Source organism: Sinohyriopsis cumingii, unplaced genomic scaffold, assembly GCF_028554795.1.
Source record: "Sinohyriopsis cumingii isolate HCF-2022 unplaced genomic scaffold, ASM2855479v2 utg002228l, whole genome shotgun sequence".
Lineage (NCBI taxonomy): Eukaryota > Metazoa > Mollusca > Bivalvia > Unionida > Unionidae > Sinohyriopsis > Sinohyriopsis cumingii.
In genome coordinates this window covers 431,837-458,549 of record NW_028316164.1, presented here as the reverse complement: position 1 = coordinate 458,549, position 26,713 = coordinate 431,837, and the positions used below count along the sequence as shown (strand labels likewise).

At 32.7% G+C, this 26,713-nt stretch overlaps 1 protein-coding gene across 1 annotated transcript; it reads right to left on the bottom strand.

Annotated features, from left to right (window-relative positions):
- Positions 1-12,632: 12,632 nt before the first annotated feature.
- LOC149770897 (tripartite motif-containing protein 2-like) lies at positions 12,633-20,222 on the bottom strand. The gene is made up of 2 exons (XM_089949001.1): positions 19,357-20,222; positions 12,633-12,737 (listed from the first exon to the last, which is right to left on the bottom strand). Exons 1-2 carry the CDS (start codon positions 20,197-20,199, stop codon positions 12,705-12,707), a joined length of 876 nt encoding a protein of 291 aa, XP_089805127.1. The 5' UTR covers positions 20,200-20,222; the 3' UTR covers positions 12,633-12,704.
- Positions 20,223-26,713: the final 6,491 nt, after the last annotated feature.

Below are 26,713 nucleotides of genomic sequence, written 5' to 3'. Positions count from 1 at the left end.
TGATGCAAGCATTATATACGTTCATAAAGTCTTTCAAAATAGAATAAACAATAGCGTTGTGTTAATTATGGATCCAAGTCTCAGTTTTCTACCCCACATTATGTTTCGCTTGCAGTGGCACCGGCAAGTAACGTTCAGGCTTGGATATGTGATCTCGATATGAGGGTAAAGTCATGCCGGGGTGTTTTAGAAGGTTTTGACCTAGATCAGTACAATGATAAAAAAAACCGCTATTGTAACGTTACTAACACATGCGAGAAAATGTTGCAGAGAAACCAGGGAGAAAGGTCAATTCAAAGTCTATGGGATTAATTTATTTCTAATACTCTGTTTCTAGAGTTTGTCAGAATGTATCTAAAGATGTCTAATTATTTTTCAATTCATAACTTCCTGCTCCCGTTCCACTTTATATGCTGATAGTTGATATACGTGAAATAAACTTTAGATATGGTTTAAATTAAAGAATTTATTACTAAATACATAAGTTAAAGGCATCGCTGGGAAACAAGTGTTATCATATGACTCATTAAATTAATAGATTCGTTCGTTTTGTTTTAAATAATGAAGCGCATCAACTGCTTTGGTCCGAACTTGATGATATGCACCGATTCACTCTAGTACACATCATATTATCGCAATTGAGGTCACTTACCGTTGCCTGAAAGGAAAAAGATGTACATATTAGTGAAGGTATTCATATGTATTACATCATATAGTTCTCTAGAAGTTATAGTTATTTAAATTTTAAGAGCAATTTCAGTTACGTCTACGAAAATGGTTATAGTGACGATTATGGCATGGGGAGATGATAATATGAGAAAATTACGACACTTTCAAGCACTGAAATACATTGTCATAATGCATGCAGGAAATCGACGTAATTCGAATTGGTTTCCGCCTGCACATTACGGAAGCTAATACAGTGTTTTTTTGTGGATACGATGCAACGTCACCTATTCCCTTTGTTCTGCTAACTTTGCAGACAAACAAGCGAGAAGAATATGACGTCCATAACAGTGATTTGATTCTAGTTCCTATTGCTTCTAAATGACCTTTGTCTTAAAGTTCAATCTAAAGTCCGGGAAGTAGGTTAGACACACAAAATATATATACATAATATAGGCAGAGTCACAGACAAAAAGAGTAAGATATGTATAGCTATTTAAAGTGTAGAAACAATATTAGCCGATGTTGAGTGCTTGTTTGAATGTATCTAAATACATATAAGTGTCTCTTAAATTCTCAATGAATCAGTTGACTATATGTGCTGTGTAGGGTCATTTGCTAAGCAGATTGCAGGTATATATGATAAGAATTTCATATATGTTTTAATCTGAAGAATTGTAATATTGATAAGTTAAAGACATCAGAAGGACAAAACACTGCTAGCATGTGACATATTTTATATTATCACTCCAACTGGTCATCAAATGTTCAGATCTGGTTGAACATTCAGTGATTTACTACATTCTGTAACAATCTTTGATGCTGTTTAAATTACGTACCACTCATTGAAACGAAACGCAGTTGTTCGTATTACTGAATAGTTCCTAGGTTTTGTGTCTGTGCTACATTTCCACACTCATCTCCAATGATTGTGTCTGTCATACATTTATACACTCCTGTTCAGTGATTATGGATTTGATACATCTTTACACTCAAGTCCATTGTGGCAATCAAGTGATATATGTACACCTGTTGCTCATGTTCTTGTCACTTAGGTGTTTTCTTTTCATATATTTTTTTTTCTTCAAAAGGTGCGCAGCTTAAGAAAGACATCAGCTTAATATCACAACCGTATGTCAGGAAAATAAGTTGTTTATTTACTGCCAAGGCAATTTGAATAACGTGTACACTGCCCAAAGACACAGAACGGTATATGACCTTGGATAAGGCGATGGTTTGATTCACAACCACACCCGATCGGTCGTAGGTTCGGCTCGCTAATCACTGAGCCCCCATGACAATTATAATAATAATAATAATAATAATAATAATAATAATAATAATAATAAAGAATGTGATATATTGTGTGTTGCTGCATTAGTTGTTTAAATATCATAGAAAATACAGTAATTTTAGTTACGAACTGTATATATATATATATATATATATATATATATATATATATATATATATATATATATATATATATATATATATATCCACCAGTCCGCCTAAGAGGTCGTACGCATTGATTGATGAACAAAGTATGTTAAGATAAATATGATGCGTAAAATCGAATATGGTCATTAAATTGCTTTGTGCTAATATTTATGAGAAGCATGGCATAAACCAAACTTGTCAAAAAACAAGGCGCATTCAATAAATATTTGCAGATTTGGACGATTTATTTTACTCCAGCTCTAATGCATATCCAAAACTGGCAATGTCAGAAAATCAGTATATTTGATTTAAACACAGCCTCATGGCATTTGAGATTTATTTGCGCAGTACATATTATTGTGTATCTTTATATTACTTAAACGTTTGTGTACACCTTAACGTCAAGTCACACAACACACAATATATCACATTCTTTATTATTGTTAACGTCAAGTCACACAACACACAATATATCACATTCTTTATTATTATTAACGTCAAGTCAACCGTTCCCCCATGTTTTGCTTATGATGAAAACGGGGTTATCGGTGTTAAAACAACTGATATCAAATGACGTTAAAATCTGACATGTCACTCACACTGGTGTCAAATAGTGAAGAATATCAAATGGTTGATGAGCTGAAGTTGATGATGTTTGACGACACCACACATTAAAGCACTTTAAATTACTTACCAGTCTCTGAAACGAAAATAAATTGTTCATATTATTAACAAAATTCATCCGAATTATATAGAATATTTACATAGAATATATATGATAATATTAATGATTATGCTACAAAATGATGGCATTATGAAAGAAATATGTTATCTATTTTCGCTTTAATAAATCCCCACATTGTGTATAATGCATCGCTGTAACGTGGAATAGTTGTTTCTGCCGGACAGTATTAAGGCAGCTAATATAATAATATGGTATAATATAAACTTTTCCAAATATAGTATTTGGCACCATTCTCCCTGTTGATTTTTATTTTATCTTTCTTGTTCTACCTAGGCGAATCATCAAACGTTACATCCATTGGATGTTGAATTCCTTTCATTTAAATCGGGAAGACTAAAGTAACAACGTTTTCTATGAATGATTATTGCTTTCTTCTTATCAATGTCCGTTGTGTTTGGCATTCTGTATGTTTTCCACAATTGAAAGACAAGTTAAGCAAGTCATTTGTTTAGTATCATACGCAGATGTAAAACAAAATTCGTCCTTACAGTTAAAATGGATCAAAATGTATTCCAAAAGATACTAATCGTTTTACACAGCATGCAGTCCAATCTGTGACACTACTTCACCTGTTGTGCCACTGACCCATGCAAGTTCAAGTGAAGAAGAGTATATATATATATATATATATATATATATATATATATATATATATATATATATATATATATATATATATATCTAAAGTTTTAAGTAAGCATGTCGAAAGATACCTCCCTCGCTACACACACACACACACACACACACACACACACACACACACACACATATGCACGCACACACATAAATGGGCCCCGAGTGGCCCAGTGGTCTAAAGCGCTCACCGTTCCGGATCACTGCCATCTCACCTCTGTCTGCGTGTGTTCGAGTCCAAGGCTCGGCTAGCGTGGGTACGTGGGAAAGCCTGCCAGTAGCTTCTCGTGGGTCGGTGGTTCTTCCCTGGGTTTTCCAGGGTTCTTCCTCCACCAATTATACTGGCCGCCATGTATAGCCTATCTTGTGCTAAAAAATGGCGTTAAACCCTAGAACAACAACAACAACAACACACATAACTGTGTGTGTATGTGTGTGTAGTGAAGTAAGTATATTTCGACATGCTTACTTAAACTTTTATCACCACCAACGGGTGCTTGGTGAATATTTAGTTTCTCGTTTATATTATTGGACAGCATGATGAGCTTAAAATTGTGAGACATATGCACAACAAATAACACCAGTTATAGATGTTAATATTTAAAGGAAGCGTGGAATACACCAAACGTTTGGATATATGTGCACGAATCATATGAGTTGCAAACATGTTCGCGTGTTTGGCTGTTCTGGTCTGTTCCAAGTCTAATGCAACCATAACCATGATAGGAAATTATTTAATTGCTGCACATCAGAGGAACCTCTCATCGTAAGACATACTTAACTATAGTGCATCACTCAAACTAGTTTCAAATAAGCATCGAAACATGTTCTGAGCTGAACATTATGTTGGAATATGCACCCTAATACCGTATTCCACAACCAATGTTTAAATGAATTGATATTTAATACCCAGGACTGAGACGAAAATAAAGTCATATTATTAGTGCAAAAACATAAGATGACACACAGTATTTGGTTTTTCAAAATATAATTACTAACCCCTTAGGGAGAACTACAGAACCAGCTTCTAAAATAGTGATGGTAACAATTATGTTAAAATATGATGATACTATCGGATAATTATGAACCTGCTTCGAATAAACAAACCTGTACCTTGAGTGTAATAAATGTACATCATGTAGAACAGGGTTTTCAACTTTGAGATAAAGCTTCTCAGTATAGTATTTAGTTTTGAATACGATATTAATTTATTCTAATTTATTTCGCACATTTGACTCCGATGTTATTTTCCTTTCTGCCTTAGCCCATACTCCTTATCTGACCATGGTGTATATGATGCAGGTGGCTTCTCATAATGCAATTTTAGCTTTTATTGACAATCTGTTAAAATCTGCACTGATTTATTTATTAGACAATCTTGGTTTATTTCAATTAAAAATGCCTTTTTGAGAGTGCATATATATAATATAATAAAAGTATATCTTTCCGTCAATTTGTGCAGAACCGTTTACTTACGAAGTGTTTTACTGTTTCACTTTAGCTCAATACAGTGATAACTATAAACACTTTCAGTCATGCATTTCGATCACCAAACTTCGTTATGTAATGAAGCCATTCTAAAGCTGCAAGAATATGTTAGAAATGTACACTGCGTCGAAGTCTTACTATTGAATCATGTACATATATAAATGTTTAGCATGCAGAAGTGCTGACTTCGATTAAATGTAAAAAGTTATCAAATAACTATACTTAAGAAAAGTCACTTATTGCGACTGGAGTTCCAGGTATGCAAGACAGTCCGAATCTGAAACTAAGATGTTGCTGATACTCTTTAGCAATATTAATAGATCGTCTCTCAGGTGGTCATGCTAGATATAAAGTTTTCTCCAGGTTCATTAAGGGCCATAATGAGATTCATATCGTAGCGACCATATTGGATGTACGTTCTGTTCCACTTTTTTTGCATTATAATAAAGTTATTATCGGCATTAATTAAGCACATAAACCATGTTGATATGAGAATTATTAATAATAACACTATTTTGAAGTTGAGGTCAGTTCAGCATCCTTTCCATTTAGAACAATGACCTAGAGGAAATATTATAATGAAATCCTAATGTAAATATGATGTTCTGTTTAAGAGTTATGGCGATAAGAAAATTTCTTTTTCTGCAGAATATGGATATGGTTGTCAGCTCGACAATATTCATAAATGACAGCTGCCCATCATCAAATGTTTTTCTTGGTGCACTGCCAATATCCATATGATGTTATCTTCAGAAGAGGAGGTGACTAAAATAGTTTCAATTTGTCATGGAGACCATACAAAATACTAGATCCTAACTCTAAAATGCAGCAACAATTTGACATATTCGGAAGTTTAAGGGTGAGTAGCTCTGTTGATATGACCAATCCTTTAGCACGATTTGCAATAACACAATTTTGAAGACGGCCGTTGGCTATCATATTAGATATCATAGTCGCTTCAATCTCACATTTCATTCATAGCAAACTCGCCTTCACGATGATTTTTTAGGTAACGTTTCATTGCTGTCCTCTAAGTGTATTGAAAGAAGTAGTGATGCAACTATTTTGTTAATTAGTGATGCAAAACAAACTTATAATGTCATCCAATAACATATTCTTGTGTATGTATTGTACAACTTGCAAATACTAGAGCTACGGTTATTTTGATCATTCATGTATATTTGATTTAGTGTTGTTGGGTATTATATATATTTGTGTGAGTATATAGCATATAAATAATATGTTTAATAAATATATTATTGAAACGAAAACTGATGTTCTCTAGCACATCACTAATGCATCTACGAACAAGATGATGGCGTACCATGTTTATCTGCTACAGATAAACATATACAAATTCGTAGTATTGGCTTTTTCTTCGGGTAGAACTTTAGTTTTCTGGTTTCCAGTTTCCAACCTCTACGATATACTAAAACAACAGCAATTCCCCCGTGTTCTACATAGAGCGAAATTAAAATGATTTCTCTGATTCTAGGTTTCTAGAGGTTATGGCTGAACATAATAAATTTTAGAATAAACACTGATTTTGTATATTTCATAATCGTTGTCAATATTAATTGCCGATCTCAAACGAAAGTAATTGCCGATGAACGACAGAAGAATAAAGAGTGTATGTCAATAAATAACAGTTATGCAATTAAATCTTTAATGTATAAATCCTTGGACTCTAGAAATAATTGCCACAAACACTGTTAAAAAGCCGATCGTGAGGATAATGCTACAATATATATATATATATATATATATATATATATATATATATATATATATATATATATATATAGTCTCTTTGTATTCTACAATAACGGTTTTATCCCGAAAAGAATGTGCATTGGAATATAGTTTTTATGCAGAAAATACTTATACTCATAACTGTGGTACGAAGGAGCAAACTTTAACCTATGATGAAGCCATTACAAATCAGCGAGAATATATTTGAAAAGTTATTATTAAGTTACCCTTGTTTAAATTTCATATTTTTACGTTTTTAGCATATCCATAGTTAATGTATATTGTGCTCTAGATCTTTGTCCGTAATCGAGGGTAGATGTTTGAACTTCCTGGCTATTCTAATGTTTTTATCATTCTTTATGTTATAAATAAGTTGATTCAGTTCACGATCAAACCTTAATTACTATCTTAGAATATTTGGTAAGAAAACGTGTGACCCACATTTCGGTCATTCTATTGTGTGGTAGGTTTTTATATATGGTTGAGGTAACAAAATTATTCTTATCTTAGGCTCAGTCAGTGCAATCAATTTCAGTTGTATTCAGGTATAATTTGAAAAAAATCATTTAATTCAAAATAAATATTCCATGGAATTACAAAGTGATGTTTTTGACTAAATTACTATTTTGGAACTGTGGCGAATTCACTCAAAGACAAAATACATTCTGGATAATATCATAGTGATACATTAAGACTTTTCCTACATCAATCTATTAAATACTAGTGGAACATCGAAACATTCAAGACAATTGGATTGCACTGGGAACTTTCTTTACTTTTGAATTTGTGATAGAACCTTTGGATAAATTGGGATATGTTTCACAATACTGCAAGTTAAATTTTCACTTTATGACTATTAGAAATAGATGTACTTGTTGATTTTACAAAACTCTTTGGTCTATTCTGTATCTTTGATATTGTTTCGTTGGAGACGTATAATCCACAGAATAAGTCTGGTAACAATAGTACCTCTTAGAAACTGATCTATTACTGCCCGAAAATAATTTCCTCGAATCCAAGGTAATTATTATTCTTTCTTTCTTTATACAAGTACATAATGGTAAAAACACCTGTGCTTTATTGACTATTGACATAAATATCAGGATGTCCGCAGTGGTCGGCGCTTTGTTTGATTAGGATTAACGTAGTAAGGTAAGATCAAGTTTAATGTCGCAATGATAATCTATTGAAGAGAGGTATCGATGCAGAGATTTTCAAGACTGCCATCTTAAGTGTTATATTGGATGAAATATCAGCAATTTTGACCCTTGCATTACCAACTAAATATCTTCTAGATAAAGTTCCAAGGCGATATGACCGTCGTTTTAAACTTATATTAGAGAATCAGGCTATTTTTGAAAGAAGAAATGTTTTGCATGCTATGAATAAAAATTCATTTTAGTGTTGTCGGAAAGAGCCCATTTCCATGTTTAATCTTCAACGGGTGAGCAATTTGTTCAGAGATAATAATATTGTGCAGCAAATAAATACTTTACAGCTCGTAGTCGTGATCTCCAACTTCATCAACTGCAGTATGTGGTTTTGCGAGTGATGGAGAGCGTATTGATTGAGCGGACAATAATTTATTTTTTCGGATGTCTTTAGTTATCATGCATCATCAGAACCAGAAGTTTGCTCATTGCCTGCTCTAGACCCCTAACTTGTCATTCATGATATTTGTTAATTCTGCATATTTTAACCTAGACCTTGCTGTGTAGTTTGAAACTATTTCAGTTCTTAAAAAGAAACCTGACGGAAGACTAAATCTTTTTGACTCGGTTTTGATTTAGATTAGTACTATCATAATTAGCACAGAATTTGTTTGGTACAAAAGTTCCTCAATATTAATCAGGCAATTAACAGCCTCTACTTCCTTATTCCAAACTAGAGTTATACGAATTTTGAAACCAATTAGAAGAAACACATATTGCCACAATACGGTTACAAATCTCACTTAAAATATAAACGTTAGCAATGATTTCAATCTGGGAAAGAACATTAACCATAATATGTCTTTAATTTCTAAAGAAGATAAACCATGCATATGTAACAGATAGATCAATTTGAGCTTTGAGTTCAGTAAACCTTTAGATAGAATTTTCTATTCAAACCGAACGAAAGTGAATATGTTACGGCGGAGTACATCATCGTCACTATGTAGATTGGTAGCTACTAGCTGAAGCAACAATGATTAAAAAAACAGGGTAAATCTGAAAAAATGCTCTGGAAACTTGATATAATAATTTCGATGGAGAAATAAGAATGTATAAGACATTAGATGTTAAATACTTTGCAATATTTGTCTAATATCGTGATGCATGTGGGCAAATTACAGGACAGACATGCACACAGTTATCAAATTTGATTCCAACAACCTCATTAACTCGACGAAATAATGACCATTTACGGTTATTTAATGCAATACAATCAAACGAACACCAAACTATAAATAATATTATATAGTACTAAAATACTACCTTCATAAACAAAAGCATTAGTTTTAGAAATGTCCATTAAAACACTGAGCAAATGAATTAAATTCAATCTGCTAATATTTATTTTGCAGTAGGAAACGTAAGAATGGTAGTTAGAATAGCTGAAATACATCAAGATATTTTCAAAAAGGAGACATTTAGCAATTGCGACATCCTTGAGATAATAGGTTACGACAACCAATTATAATCTAGATAAATATAAAAAATTGCTAGATGAATCTCTAATAAATATTCAAATATATCAGTCACTATTTCGAATAAACATAATTTGATAAACAGAGAGATCTATTAAGCGTATGTGACAGAAACAGTTAATAACCACTTTCAACTGCTCAAGATGAGTATTATGTCAGCAGAAAAGAAAAAGACTCCTTTGCTAGAAATGTTTGAACTTTCCATTCTTTATTAAGAATTATGATGAGAAAACTTAAATATTATTGAACAATACATGAACCAGAAAAAATAAAGAAACCTAAGTATTGTATGAGTATAAGTATACATATAAATTTTATTCAACTAGTTTAAAAGGATATTTACAAAAGTATGACCAATGGATAACAAAAGATTGTAGTTGCATCAACTAATTTTCATAAACGTATCTAAATAATTTTACCAATAGACATAAACCAACTATGTGACTTTACTAAATTAATAAATGTATGCATTCGGTATCACAACATTCCATGTTATTTCTTTTGGCTAATTCAATCTAACAAATATAGTATCGTTTTCGAAGTTTTTAAACAATGGCAGAGATCTAGGCTTTTGTTTCGTGGCGCATAATATATGTATATTTTACAAATCAGCATTATACAATTAATTACATTACGTTTCCAACATACCTATAATTATTCCTGCTTTGGAGAAGATATGCAGTAAATTAGTTCAGTTTCTAATCCAGTTTCTTAAATCTGTCCAAATATCTTTCCCCGTAGCAGAGTACCACACATGTGAATTAATGTTTCATGTGAATCAATGCGAAAAGAACATTTATTATTTCTTGTTATTTCAATTGTTTCTTTAAAAGTGTTTTTTTTTTTTGTGCAAGAACCATATGCGGTAATTTATATTAAAACCAAATTAGATTAATATATTTTGTAACTTTGTATGTTAATGCATATGGCCTTATACAATCCAATTGGTCTGGTAGAGTAGGTTGTGTTTTACATTTAGGTAGTGATTAAGTTTCTAAAACGTCTGTGTCTCTCACCGAGATACTATAAATATTTCTGGAAATCTTCTTACTTTAAGGAAACGTAATGAATTTCTGCAATCCAAGCTTTTTCCAAAATTACTGGTTCGGTTACGATAGCTTTTCTGTTCATATATAGCGTCACGTAATTAAGGACCCTTTGCATATTGGAGACAGATTGTCCCAACATTACATTTTTTATTCAGCTTTTGCCAGGAAATGAATGATTTATTACCCTGGGCAATATCGTTTAAAAACAGTATACCTTTCCAAAACAATTTTTGCTAAACTTAAAGACTGTCTGACCTTAATATTTGTATTACTCATTACAGCGTCAGTACGAAAATCCGGAAAAGTCTTTAGAACAAACTCTCAGGATTATATGTTATAAGGAATAACAAATTCTTCTAAAATATCTTGTCATCTTCTGTGTTTACTTCTATACAATTGATACCAAAATTGTTAAATTCGTTCAACAGTTAAAACAATGAAACATTAGTTTAAGCCATTGTTTCCTTTTTTCAAAAAGTCTTCTGAATTTACAAGAAATACAGATTTTGTTTTGATGTCAACCAATTCAAATGCCGATTCTTCATAACACTTATTTGCTACGCTTTTTGTCGTGTCAATTGATCCATTCCGCAAATATTTGTACATTAAACTATTTGACCTTGTTTTAATGAACCAATATGAAGGATTTAGTACGGTTTAAGTTTGATAAACAGATGAAGCAAGAGATTTATCACAAAATGTTCCCATGGGGATAAGACATCTTGTCAGCCATATAACTATGATTAGTTATGTCCATTAAGAAATACACTAGATTTTATATTGTGAAATTTTGTTTCACCCCTTTTATGATTGAATTTCGTAAATTGAATTGTTTATATTTTAAGTACGAATTTTCATTCTACAAACTAAAATGCTTTTCAAAGACAATATGTAGTAGCATACCATGCTGCTGTTATATTTTCAAAATATACACCTACCAGACATCAAACTATTTGATCATCATTAATCGTGTTATTAATTTAAACCATTATCAACAATTCATGTTGAGGCATGTTTACCTGTAGTATTAAAGAGATATAATGGTCTTCAATTCGTTAAAGTGTTTTTATCTTTAACACCTTAGGAATACAAGTAACAACGCATTCCTCCTAAGTTGCTGAGGGAATATGTATTCCTAACTATAGTCAATTGATCTAACCAAAAGTATCCTAAATAATAAAATTGCGACTTACAAAATTCAGCAGAAAACCTGCTTTTTGCATTTTTTCAGGTATGTTAGAGTATATACACCTTGGGGAAAATAGCTATATCGCCCTCTTCTCTGTTTTTTTCTTTTTATAGATTTTTAATATCAGAGACAACAAGTAATAAGATGAGATGCATGTTTTCAATAGACTTTTAAAATTGGATTGTGGTTTCTATTCTTTCTTTTCTTATATCAAAGAGGATAGAGCATTATCAGATGTAAGAAGGATACAAAAATATATAAAATTAGTTTACCTTGCTCTCGGTAAAAGAGAGACTATTAACAAGATAGATTTTAAAATATTTATTTTATATTTACATTTTATAATATTCTTCCTCAATTACATTAATTACTTCGGTAGCAGAAAAACCTAGCGCAAGATAATTAAAATAGCATAGGAAAAATGCATATATAAATTTGCAACAAACGAACGATTATATCATAAAATCATCTGCAAGAAAGTTAGCAAACAAAACATTATTAAAAGCACACAACATGCAAACACTATACAATATAGATTTAATAATGATATTAATAATAATAATAATAATAATAATAATAATAAAAAAACAAGGTTTTCAGATAATCATTCAAAATTTAAAAAAAAAAAAAAAAAAACAAAAAAAAAATAAAAAAAAAAATAAAAAAAAAAATAAAATGTCCTAAACGTGATATGGCAAAAGCATGACAATACAACCAAAACTTTAAATAGCAGTTGTCTGTAAACAAGACAAATACCCCGGCACCAATTTAATGTATGATACATTTTCACAGTCAGTACAAATTTAGAACGATGTCATAGTCTGTTTAAGATCTTTTATATTTATTATGCAATATATTTATGTTTTTACTTGCAAAGGAATTGTATTCCTCTCAAACTGCATTAATGTTGTAAAAGAAACGAAACAAAAATAAGTTACTTCAAACAAATACTTTGTTTTAAAACAATTTTAGAGTAAAGTGGTGCACCTTATGGAAAACGAAATAAGGCAGATTATACTGTAAAGCAAAGCAAGGCAAGGCATTTAAGATAGTTTACAATATACTTACATAGTTGCCTCCCCTTTCCTAAGAGAAAAATGAGGAATTATTAGGTCCGTATATAACATAGTTATATTCAGCACATTATTCATTTCCTACAATGAATCATATAAAATATTATTTACGTTAAGTTGTTTGTTAATTTCTATTAAATTTAATTATTTAATTTCTATATCTTCCTCTATTATGTTCATAATCAGCATATAATCAATAACTGAATATCTTTGTCTTTGATAATTCTAAGAATAAAAATGAATAATAAAAAATAGACCCCATTCCAGAAGTAAAATGGGATTTGCTTTATTAAATCTATCCCTTTCAGGAAGTAACATTTAAACAAAGGATTCATCTACATTTGTTGATATAAGGAAAAGTACAAAGATTTGACCGTGAGTTGTGTACTATAGCGTGTAATGAAATACTACAGAATTCAATTCTGACTTTTTCAGTTTCAGACATGTAGGTGTTTTTCTCTTAGTTTGGCCTGAAAGTTTTCCGTTTTTGAATGGCATAAGTTTCTTTAGCCAGGCTTCCTCTTTCTGTTTTCATGGGCACTGGTAGATCAGTCACTATCTCTTATTGGAGAATTGCAAGTTTAAGCACAAGACAACTCTAGTTCTCTGTCTACCCAACAACTGAATTTAAGTATAATGGGTGCTGGATCAGTAGCTTTAGCAGGAGTTCAATTTGCAAACCAAATGTAGTGTACTCTTTGCTAGTTCATACTCAAGTCTTTCTCTAGCATTTGCTAGATGTTCTCGCCATAATAATCTTTTTTTTCAGCCCTTACAAGAGAAGTTTGTTTTTCATTCATGTGTTGCCATAAGAAGTATTTTCCCTGCCTCATTTATCATCTCAGCTATGTTCTGGATTTCTTGATTATTATTCCGCAATGTTGTCACTCTCTCATTGCTAAAATTAAGGCTATCCTCAATATCAGTCAGTTTAAGTTTCTCTGCTTCAGTCTCCTTCTGACCTCAGAGTGTGTACGCCACTTTTTATATCATTAACAATCGAATCTACCTTCCTGTCTACGGTATGAAATCGTTGTTTTGTTTTATATCAATTTTTGTATCAAGCTTATCAAGCTTTTTGGCAATAACATTTTATCAACTTACATTTTTGTGTGAGTTTCAGGCACATATTTAGCACCAACATTAGACACACACATCATATTTATCAATGACACTTCTGCCCCATATATGTTCCAGACTTTTCTTTTCTTTAGTTTTGTATTATTATTTTTTCTCCATCAAGACAACCCTTGAAAGGAATCGATATTGGATAAGTCCTCACATTAGTTTTAGATGCCGATGTTTTCGTATACGGAGGGTGGTTATTCGTTATGGGGACAGCATACATCAGAAAGTCATTTAATTCACACTTTAATACATTTGGCTTGAATAGTTTATCTACATCATTTTAGTTCCCATTCAATAGCTTGCTTTCCAAATATAAATAAGTTACAATGTGGTCCTTGAAAGTGGTTATTTTCTCACGAGATAACTTATCGGTTGAGCCAAAAAGAATTGCTTCACTCCATGGAAATACAGGAAAGTATAATCACGTAAATCTAACTATTTATCCATTGTATCACCACCATTTAAATTTTTGACACAATGCTGTGTCTAAAGGCCAGTTTTGTTTTGGGCAAACAGATGGGAAGAATACAATAATACAATCAAAATGGTTTTGTATTATGCTTCAAATCTAGTGCAAACTTTGTCTTTCGGACATATTTTTTAAACAACATATATGTCCGAGAATATATTCTTAATTAGTTGATCTGAATAATTATATGTGCATTAGAGACAAACATATACATTGTGTGTACATCTATGTTTACATTAAGTTTTATCTGTAAATGCATTCCTTGCTAAACAGGTTTTAAGGTCCGATAAGTCATATGATTAAAGATGGTCGATATATAACTTGTTTACTCTAACGTTGCTCACATGACTGCCACTCCGTCATTGATAGGATAAAGATGTACATATTTATCTAAATTTCAGATCAAATTCAAGACCTATCAATACAACATTGAGACTGCTTGGTGAACTAAGCATTACATTTCATAAAACTGTATTACCGGCTCTTCAATAATTATTGTGATATAAACATACAGGACAGAAATTAATTTATCTTATCGATAATCGAATAGCACAGAAGAAGTAAAGACGTTACACTGGAGATGAATATTCCCCAATTTATAATCGTGTTTTCGTCCTTTTATCACACTGTATGCGTCTTACAACGCAATAATAATATATAATACTGAGGGAAAGCAAAATGCTGCAATGGGCAAATGTATGTCAGTATCCTTAAAACATAGCTGAATTCTAAATTCCGTTGAGTAATTTGTAACCTGAACAGATTCTGAATCATTATTATACACATTAGATGCTATTAGTCTTAATTCTAACGGTCTTTCATTCCTTATAACATGCTGTACTTTGTTTTTTATACAAACGTTGCAAACAACAAACCTTTTAAACGACATGCAAATTGTGTGATCAGTAAGTTTACAAATATCACCACTACATTAAGAAAAGGTTACGTGTTCAATCATAATTCTTTAAAGATTATTTACAGCTGAATTATTTATATCATATTTAGTCTTTATTTTGACCGATTTGAGACACTAAAACTAAATAATACAATAACAACGTTTTTCCAAAGCTCTTAATATTCCTTGTCTATTGTGTCCAAGTTCCAAAGTACAGGGAGTATGTTTAACGCCATAAGTTTTTTTTTTTTTAATTTAGGTTGTGACCGTCATCATTATTGCATATTTGTTTATATTTCCATCATGTGACATCCTGATTAGTAGAAAAACTGAGTCATTCTGGTATGACTAAAATCTTGAAGCTTTTTCTCCCACACATTACTCCCTTATACAAATATTTAAGGATACTATAATCACTGGCATACCATTACTACTACAATGAAAATATAGTCATAAGTTAACTGTTCATCAATGTTAGACAATATTCGCAGGTTCGGGTTACCTAGGTTGATCAACGTGATACTTTAGGCTGGATTAGCAAAAGAATATAGAGCAAAGGCGTTATTAAATTATGTAAATACTGACTACAATAACTCTTAGGTTTCTATATGCAAACAAAGTATTTGCTCTGTTTCACAGAGGTCATAAATTCTTTCTGGATTCCCCTAAAATTCGTTATTGTTTCGAAAGGTATTCGTGAATCGGATTTGTGGGATGAAATATATTGAACAGATAATTACGTCTTGTGAATGTTACACTATTAGTCGTAATGGACCATGTAACTTTAATTCAGTATATACTGTTTTATTTTTTAAACTTACATCTAAATAAATAGGAATGTTATCGTCGGGTCAACTAATTTGAAGATTAATAAAGTATCTTTGAGAATAATATTTTAATTATTTTATTACCTTTTCGTTATCGATAGCTATTGGGAAATCAATATGTAAATCGTATGCCGATAATAATATATAGTCCAGATGTGTGGGAGTCTTTGATGATTATATTTCGAAAGATAAATATATGCCAAATTGCTATTCTCAGTTTTCTAATTAAGGTAACTAGTTTTCACAAAACATGATAAAATATGCTTAAATACACAAGTACTATCTTGTGTAATTACGTCACTAAATAGATACAAAAAAATCTTTGTTTTGATTATGTATTCTCTCTGTCTGCTTCTAAATAATTATAGGCTTTGTATAGTAGAATAGAAAAAGTGACACCCTCTGTATAATGCAAAGATGCATTAACGTGCTGCTTGATATTTCATGATTACATATAATGCTCTTCTAAATAAACCAGTTATTGTGCATACTACTAAACGGTGTGTGTCTGCTTGGCTCTTAAAGTCTCCTGAATTTGCTTATATTGTGTGTTCTATATAATCATATATTTTGCATTCAACTGTAATATGTTTCCTTGTGACCTTTTGTTTGATGCCATTATTAATTTATTTGTCATATATCGATTCACATATCTCTTTAGCTATTTGGGTCATTCACTGATCATTAACTATTAACTTCAACTCCTGTGTTTTAATATATTTCAGCTTCTTGTCCTTCAAAGTCTGACTTTCCTCCATCAATAGTTCTTTATACTACCCTGCGTGGTGATGAACTGATAATTTAACTGGTTAACCTATCTTTGTAATATGGTTATTTATCTTTAGTTCACTTATGTTTTGAAGTATTAGGAATCTTTACTTTGCCACCTGTCTCTCTGAATAAATAACAGCTAAAACAATATGACCTCTAAACGATATGAGACTAGGGAGTATTGATATGCGTGTTTTTATTTAATTAAGGTAAATCAAAGACGAAACGGGAAAATTAATTTGTCTGAACTATTCTAAAGATTTGCTTGAAGGGCTGATAAACTTTCGTCTCTAATGATAGTAAATCCTTACTCTAACACCAATATTACATTTATTTACATGTAAGAACAAATACGACCGGTAACTAAAAAGAGACAATATCGTTTTCCCTTAAATAATATTTGATGATCTCTTGATACTATAATATTTACTTCTTGGGTACCTCGGGTAAAATTTTGACCATACCTTCAATATAATAATTACTTATATCATTTACCAATAAGGCATGGCACATTTTCGTTTTATGATGCGAAGGTTGAATTTAAACCAGAACAATACATTTTGTTGCATTGCAAAAATCAAGAAGCAGTATTCTTCCAAACAGTATATAGCTGAATTTATGTAATCTTGCATTCTGACAATTCTGCTTTGTGTTATGAACATTTAACACTTGGCTACTATCATCATTGCAAAGGCTCTTTACTCCATTACCCATGACTGATATCTGATTTTGCGTTTACGATTAGCACTATCCGTTCTTTCACATCATGCTAAAGTAATATAACCTTCGTCAAAAATATTGTCTTTTAGAATTTAGACTGTTCAATTTTTAATTGTCAGTCAGTATTGTTACATCATGTTATATATCATTATAATCTCTTAGTAGTTATTCCTTTGTATATGATTCCTTATACTGTATTTTACCATATAAATGCTATTAAGTGCTTTATTTGAATAGACTGGACGAACTTTTATAGCTTTTACTGTTTTGCAGATCGTTCATACATATGTAAATGGTCAGACAGATATATATGTGCAGGAGTGTATAAATCTTTATTTGATTTCACAGACCTAATTTTACTTTCATTCATATTAACCTTATCTGTTATGCCCCCGTCTCCTACAAAATCGTTTTTCGTCTCAAATTCATCGCGGCTGATATAGAATGCTGTCACTTTATCTGCTAAAAGTTTAACTCAAGTACCAAAACGTATTCATTAGCTTTGTAATATCTCCATTTACCAAAAACTGACATATTAGCATTTCCACTTTGTACAAGTTATTGCAAATACTGGGGTGATTTTTCTTGAATCCACTCTAACAGTGTGTAAGGCAGCAAAAAGAATGGTAAATCTAATCAAATCTCATAGAAAATAAACACAAAATATCTTAAATATCTCTCTTTTTATCATCAATTTGCTTCCCAGTTCTGAGAGATATGTACACCGTTTGCGAGCCTCCGAACCACAAATGTTAATTCAATAACTTCTCTACTAGCTTTGACCGCTCCGGTGGCCTCTGTGGTCAGAGCATCCGTCTTGGATGAGGGAAGGTTGCGGATTCGTACCCCGGCCAGGTCATTCCAAAGTCATATAAAAATGTTACTAACAGCTGCCTCGCTAGGCGCTCAGCATAATGAAGTTAGTGTTATGACTGGTCGGTCTGGTGTCTGGATAATGTGACTGGGTGGGACATGATGCTTCAAGTCTGCGGCATGATGCCAAATTGTTAGACATTGCTATATAATGCCACACAGCGTGCGAATCATGCGCATCATTCGTTATCGTATCGATATTTTCAGTATTGAAAATTCCTTGTTTAAATGAAAGTCATGAATTTGGTAAATTATTATAACCTGTCATATTATCGATTTTCATCGCAACTACACCTTCACCACCAGCTGCATAGTGTAGCATATCTTTTGAATCTGGTATATTTAAAAAAAAGTAGTTGTTGCAATGTTTTCGTCCGATTCATAAACATTTTAATTAGAATTAAACATTGTCACTTTTCGACGGTACTTTTTACTATATAAACAATTTGTATATTAACTGTTATAATTTGTGATTTAGCCTCTGAGTGAGAAATCATATCTGCTTAAGACGCTCTTCATTTCTTCGTCCATTGTTATCTGTAAGACAGAAATAAAAACATTTAATCTTCTTGCTTTTCATACACATCATGTTTATAACTGTGTCGTTTATATCAGCCAGTATTCCTGCATTTGTTTAATTCATATGTTTCCTGTTTCATATCCCATCGTCAATGAGATCCATATGTATTAGGTAGCAGTTTCTATGGTTATTAATATCATTCAAACATGACGTCCAATAGCCTAGGTCACTTGGGCTGCAATGAAAATGCAATAAAACATTGTTTTTGGTGTTTTCCTGCTTACAAATGAGAACAAAAATGTCGAAAATCGGTCAAGTTTTAAATCAGGTGCGCCAGAGGTCAAGTGTTCTATACTACCACAAGTAACAATCCATGTCAGCGACTCTTATGAAACAACATAAATAATATCAGAGTTGTTACGAACTTACGTGATCTTCCGTGGTTCCGATTAAGTCACCTATTACTTTGTCGTTGATTGTTGCTGGTCTGTAGAATTTCTTTTCTGGAATATTTAAGGGAACTTTCTTGGGCGGTGAGCGCGCTTTAGAAATTTTGCTTACCAATTCTGGTCCTTTCTCAATTAGTTCTAAGTCTGAACCCTGGGTAATTAGTTCCACTGCAGACGAGTACAACATAGATTCACCCAGAAATTTTTCCTTAACATTTGCATTTTCTTTCTTAATCTTTTCGTACGCTGATTTCAGCTTCTCCTTCTTATCTTTAACCTCCTTGTCCAATGCCTTGAGTATATCTGAATACTGATTATCGATGGCTCCAATTTCAGCTTCTTCAGTTTCGTTTAAACTTTTCTCAGCTCTGCTAATGTCTTGTTCTATTATTCGTAGATCATTCAACCTTTCTTGGCAAAGATTCTCCTTGGTTTTCAAAATGACTTCTACTTCTCTTGCAACCTCCGAAAGTTCTTTAGACGGATGTCTGTCATGGGTGCGTACTTTGCAATGAAAGCACATGAACACCTTACACTTTTGGCACACAAGACGAATGTCTTGATCTGCATGTTCAATGCAGATTGCACGTTGTTTCACACTTTCGGCGGTCTGAATATAATAGTTGGTTTTGAATGCTTTCACACCTTTGCTTGGTAGCATCACACTTGATTCACACATCGGACAATTAAATTTACCATTGGAAAGGTTAGCACGAACATGGTCTTCCAAACAGTTGTAACAGAAACTATGGTTACATGGTATTAACTTATGATCCTTAATGCGATCCAGACAAATACTGCATTTATTTTGCACTGCTTCCATTTTGGCATGTATTTTTCATTTGATCGACGAATATAAATAGGGCTTCGTCGAACTATATATATATATATATATATATATATATATATATATATATATATATATATATATATATATATATATATATATATATATATATATATATGTATGTATGTCATGTGTACTTGCGTCAGTGATAAATCTTATCATACAGATTGAGCGTGCTGTAAACCTCCTAAGGTGCAACCCTCTTATTGCTGACAGTTGTCATATTATATCATATTGCCTGGGCACAGATTGCTAACACTATATTAAGATCAAGGCTAATAACGCTGGCTAATATTATAACCGATTATATAATAAATATGCGATATAAAATAACTCGCGAATTGACAATACTGCAGATGGCTGGATAATAATCAATTCACGTTTGCTAATATCCATGTTTAAGATCAAACATAACAATAGCATGACAATGGATATCAATAATTTCCTGATATATCACACTTGTGCCTAAACCTAGTAAAAGAAACATTACAAATCGATAACAGATTCTTAGTGAGAGAGATGAAATGTTTTTAAATATGAAGACGAAGAATACTTTGAGGACTGTACCATTTATTGTATTAGACCTATTTTATATATAATACGCGTGTAATAGGGCCACACCTTTAAAGAGGATATGTCTAATTCTGGTGAAACTTTTAATGATAAACATAGAGGAAGAAAGGCAAGAAAATAAATGCTGAAATAACAGTTTCTGGTTGGTGTTTTGTCGTGTGTTTAGGAAAAGGAATTGGTATCATATACCAAACAGAAACACATTCTACGCTTCTTCGTGTTTATTGTTAATCAAACAACCTGATACGGATGCCAACGTTTCATATTCGATAATTTGATGAATGTATTCAGATAGATTCGAATATTTTTCGATAAAATATATCCTCCGGTTTTTGTTGTTGTTGTCTACTTTGGGAGTCATTGACATAGTCACTCTCCACCAAGCGACACCGAAAATACTGTGTGGAAAGTTATCTCAATTTAAATAAAAGACATTTCAAGAGTCATGAGTAAACGTTTTTAGAATTCTAAATGTCTAATAAATGCAGATATTATTTTCACATCTTTTCATGCTTAAACTTAGTTGAAATAGAAACGTTCCTTTTGTGCTGAGGGCGGACGTTAAAGGCAGAAACCGTACTGAAATGATTTCTTCTCATTAAATCTCACATATATGTGGTCAGTTTAATTTAAGTTAACAAAATGATCGCCGTTCTCCGGAATCGGTTTGAATAGCATATGTAGGACAGGTTTGATGGGACGGATATTTTGATCGACTATAAAATGCTTTAATCAATCATTGGGATTTTCTTATAAGTTTATAGACATTCATATTCAGACTTGGTAAACTATTATTTTAACTGAAACCGATACACGGATATTGAACTTAAATTGCAAGTAAAATTTAAATGCTGCTGCAACATATGTTATATAACCTTGAAAAAGCATAAAGTATCCTCTTCGAAGGTCAGGCACCTGGGAACGTATAGCGTAAAACAACCAAATTTTGGAGAAGACCATTCACTGTCGGGAGTAAAGATGAATTCACGATAAATGTTAAGTAATTTTCAAACTGACAGAGGAAAAATTTAGTTAAAGGATCCATACACAAATTCAATTATATTCTTGAATATTGAACTAATAAACATAAGAGGAGAGTGGCAAACTCGATTGTATCAAGAAACGTTGCACCCATACAAGGCCATGTAAACAAATACGTTTTTATGTCACTGATAAGAAGCTGCCCTCTGCAAGTCTGGCTTTTACGAACATAAAGGTGGGCAATATGACAAATTTTAAGTACATTTGTAATTCTATAGCTTTGTTTTGAATTCAAAATGTTAATAAAAAATGATATGCGGAAATGCATTATCTTTCAGAATTAAAATAATTAGTGTAGTGGGTGGTATCGGTCTGTTGTTTATGACTTTAATGGCTCCTGTCAGAGTAGAGGACCGACAATAGCTGATACGTTTTTCTGTGGTTGATCGATATGTTGTAACATTGTTCACATTGATAAGTCTTAAATTCCATACAATGTTCGTCATGATCTCGCTGCGTTACGCGTACATAGAAATATCGATGTAGTGAGCAACGCATTTTGACGTTAAGGTAACCTTACGAATCTCAGTTTCAATTTCAGGTGATTTAGAAGGCTTATAAGTTGTCGTCTTGTACATTAATTTAATGTTGCCTTGTTAACATTTCGCTCTGTTTATTTCCTTTGCAAAATGCAGCCAAAATTGCTAGGTAAAGGAACACATATTTGGATACCAATTTCTATTCGGATATTCGCAAAAACAAAATTAATTCGAATGTCTGGATTTTGTTTCAGCTTAGTACTACAGTAGTTGAGTAGCATAGGGAACAAACCTTCCACCTGAGCTAGCAATGCCATGTAGCCATATGCAAAAGGATAAGAAATGGCTACAAATGCTGAACTAAGGGTTAATTTTCTTTACTGAAACGAACATGTCCGTAATTATAATCACATGTATTAATTTCCTTTAAAAAAAATCCGAACACAAGTGATTCGTCTTTATCATCGCTCTTCAAGTAGCTCAAACGATTTGCATAGATGTGTTAAGCTCATCCACTTGGGTATACATCAGGGAAAAATGCATCATTTGAATGCATAGCACATTTAAAGCAATTAGATGATAATATCCACAACATTTGACCTCTGATTGCGAGGTTGACGGACCTTGAAATAAGCTACACTGCAGCAGTTATTAGGGAGAAGTGTAGGCTGACACTTATTATAGAATAGATGACTCGTGCTAAAAAGGGTTGATAGTATAGATTGCATCCTCTAACGGGATTTTAACACGGGACACGTTGGGTTTAAGGTGTATAGCATGAAAGGATTGAATTTAATAGCCTCAAAGGGAATTTAACATGGGAAATTGAATGATCGTAAAACATAATTAAAACAATGTTAGAACATGTTGATCTCTAATGGGGGTCACACTATTACGGGCACAAAAGATAAACGACCATTCGGCCATTATTGAGAGATATGTATGGTCTGCAACATTGTACTATGATGTGATTGTCTGCACTAAAACTGAAATATCGTCTTCCATTATGTGTTTCGTATGAGGAGTCTGTCTGTCAATGTGTGCCTTTATGAGGCAATGGTGCGTTTGCTTAGTGCTTGTGTTTGTGTAAAGCGTAGAGAGACAGAGTGTGGTAATTAAAATATCTTCAACAAGGAATTTGCTACCATTTATTTAAATATCAACATTTTTTCAGACCCGCTCATTTAAAATCAAGAGGGATGATTAGGTATTTTTCCTTTGCTTTCATGAAGATTATTTGACATGAAGATGTTTGCAAGTTTGACAATGTGATGAAGTTAGACTAGATTTCCGATCATTTAAGACGGTGTCATTTTGATGACACTGTACTTTCCATCCGTGGACTAAAAAAAATTGATAACCACAATATTCGAGAAAAAAAAAACAACTTTTATATCTTTGTATCATTTCTAGAAAGATCACATCCAAAACAAGTTTTTAAATGTTCCGAAGGGAATCCACATTGAAAGGAATGACTTTCACCGAAAGTGAAGTATTTTATTCGACGACATCAGGGTACCCACACCTTAAGTTCAGCCCTTTGTTCACTTCGATAAGAGAGGGTAAATACTTGTAGATTCAATAGTTAATGTTTGTGCTTCGTGCTCCATAACAAGCAGAAAAATGATGGACAGTGTTTAATCGTTGAACACATCTAATCAAAGACAATGATAAGTTGATTATTTATCGATCAGCTCACCTTTTCATGCTTTATTCAGTGATATGTCGAACTCTTTGTTGAACATAATTGAAATTGAAGGATAAAATTAATTCTTATGCTTAAACTATTTAACTGAGGATTTTATGTTGATTGTATTTCCCATTCGTTAAGGCCATTGTCATATTTATGCATATGTTCTTAGACGTGATCGTCGAGGATTTCTGCGATGAAGGGTGTTTGGTTTTGAACAATATTCGAACCTTGAGTGGAATAAATTAATTTTACCAAAGCATCTTCCGAATGCTGAATGCACCTCATTATCTAAGTATACATATTTCACCTTGAAACAGCATATTATGTGCTAGGAAACATACATAAAATTGCCACTGTTTAAAGATAAATAAAATTGGTTAATCTTTGTGCATTGGTCGATGGTTTTATTTCCTTTCTTCTTGTAACTTACGGTATGTTTTAAAGAATCACTGGAACGAAAATAACCAATATAACTGCAAAGTATAATAATTCACATTTTTTTATCTCCATGCTGCGAGAGCGAATGTCCATTTGATGCTCCAAAAGAGATAATATACTTTAAGGATTTGCAACTCAACGGATGAGTTGATTTTAGGGACAAATTCTCTTCAACACACACAAAGTAGTTTTTGTTCTTGCCATTTTCGAATATATACCAAACACAGAAGAAATTCCAACTCACCATGACTGAGTTGTCCATCATTATTAAGTCCGTCTCCCCTTGGAGATGCTCATTTTAAGCACAGTTCACCTGGCGATTGGACTTCGTTTCCAAGATATTTATCTTAGAGGCCTTCAGTTCCACAGTGTACTTGCCGCTGATCTTCTAGAAGCATTGTTACAAGTGTGCACCCAACCCGATAAGATGACGCATGTTCCAATTGTGACTGTCGGTGTATTGGGGGGGGGGGGGAAGGGGAGAGGCGAGCTTTTAATTTTTATTCACGCTGCTTGCAGTCCCTTTTCTTTCTTGCCTTGAACGATGGGGGGTTTGATTTCAGTGGCGATCATAGCATGGGCACCTTAACTACCCGGGATTGCGCGCCACTGTGCTAGTTCGGTCAGATGCAGACCGCCCCAGACGCAAATTATGATGTATACAGATATGACCGAGGAGCAAATTCAAGTCCTCAGTTGTTACGAAATACCTGATATGGCTTGCTTAGACCACCATAAATTCTAGTATTTTGTAAATATACTTTTTCTTTGCATCGCGTGACGCCGTCATTGCTAGCACAGCACGTGCGTAATGCATGTTAACGCTTGCGACTATATATGTTACTTAGGGATCTTGACTGACACATCCATTAGAGGGAAGCTCTTTATGTGTTTAGCTGTCGGAGTGGGATCGCCATTATGCCTTACTTAGTTTGAGCTAACGAGTTGGGTGAGTTATATTCTTTTTAATCAACTCTTTTTAATTAATGTTCAGTTTCGCAAAACACGTTCAATCTTGTATTATACGTTTGCGTTGCTTTATCGTACTTGCAGTTTAATTCATCAAGTGTGTATGGCTTATGTAATTTGGTAGCGAGAGATGGTACGATTCGGATTATTAACAGGGATATGAAAACATATGCAATACTCCTGTTGGTAGGTTATCTTGTCGCTATTATAACTAATATTGATTACGTATTATGTATGTATTTAGAGTTTTAGTGTATCATTTTTCTCTTTTGTTGGTATGCCATTCGTACGTCACCGTCGTAAATAAGGAATATTTCAGGTGTGTTAGTATTAATCCATTTGAAATGCTCAGATAGTATAATCTAGATACAAAGAAAGCAGATTCACAGAAAGTAGACTATTTGGAAAGTTGTTTCTTTTCAAATTCTGCTAACTTGATGTGGAAAACTAGGCTTGGATTACTAGTTGTGGATAACTAGGTATGAGTGTCTAGGTGTGGATACTGTGTGCGGAATGACTAGGTGTAGCCAGAGGCCGCAGCAATAGTGATGAAAGACCGCCAGGAAAGTGCAAACGTATATGTGCATGAAAAGTCTGGATGGTTGAAGTGACCCAGCCGGGAAACGGGTCAAAGGGCATATGAAATGTCAAGTAAACATTGGACATACATATAAGAGAATTTCATTTTAGTGTTTGACTATAAGAAGGTCATAGTGCTTGACTAAGAGAAATGCCATTATAGTGTTCGACTATAAGAATTTCATTATAGTGTTTGACTATAAGGTCATAGTGTATGACTAAGAGAATTTCATTATAGTGTTTGACTATAAGAATGCCATTTGTGTTTAACAATATAGGGAAAGGTCAGCATATTGGTTGACCATAGAGACAAAAAGCATTATTGTGTTTAATTATCTGAGACAACTTTATAATTATTGAACATTTCAAATAATTATATATGTTCTTCGTCATGGTTTTCCATTGGATCCATATTATGTACCTTTGTATTTATTTTCATTTCATGTTACTTCATCATTAGTGTGAGAGAATAATACATCTTTTTATTGTCACTCGCATACGTATTTGTTATTTCTTAAATACCAATTCAGTCTCAAAGGGTGTTAGCTCGATTACGTTACAACAGTACTGTGCGTCCTCCAGGACGAATTGTGTTATCTATACATTTTGTAAGACAACGAATAAGGTTGAGATGAAATAGAAGCTTCATAATTTCATGACAAAATGACGATCATGGATTAGATCCACTTTCGCGACATTGGAGAGAAGGTGAATAGTA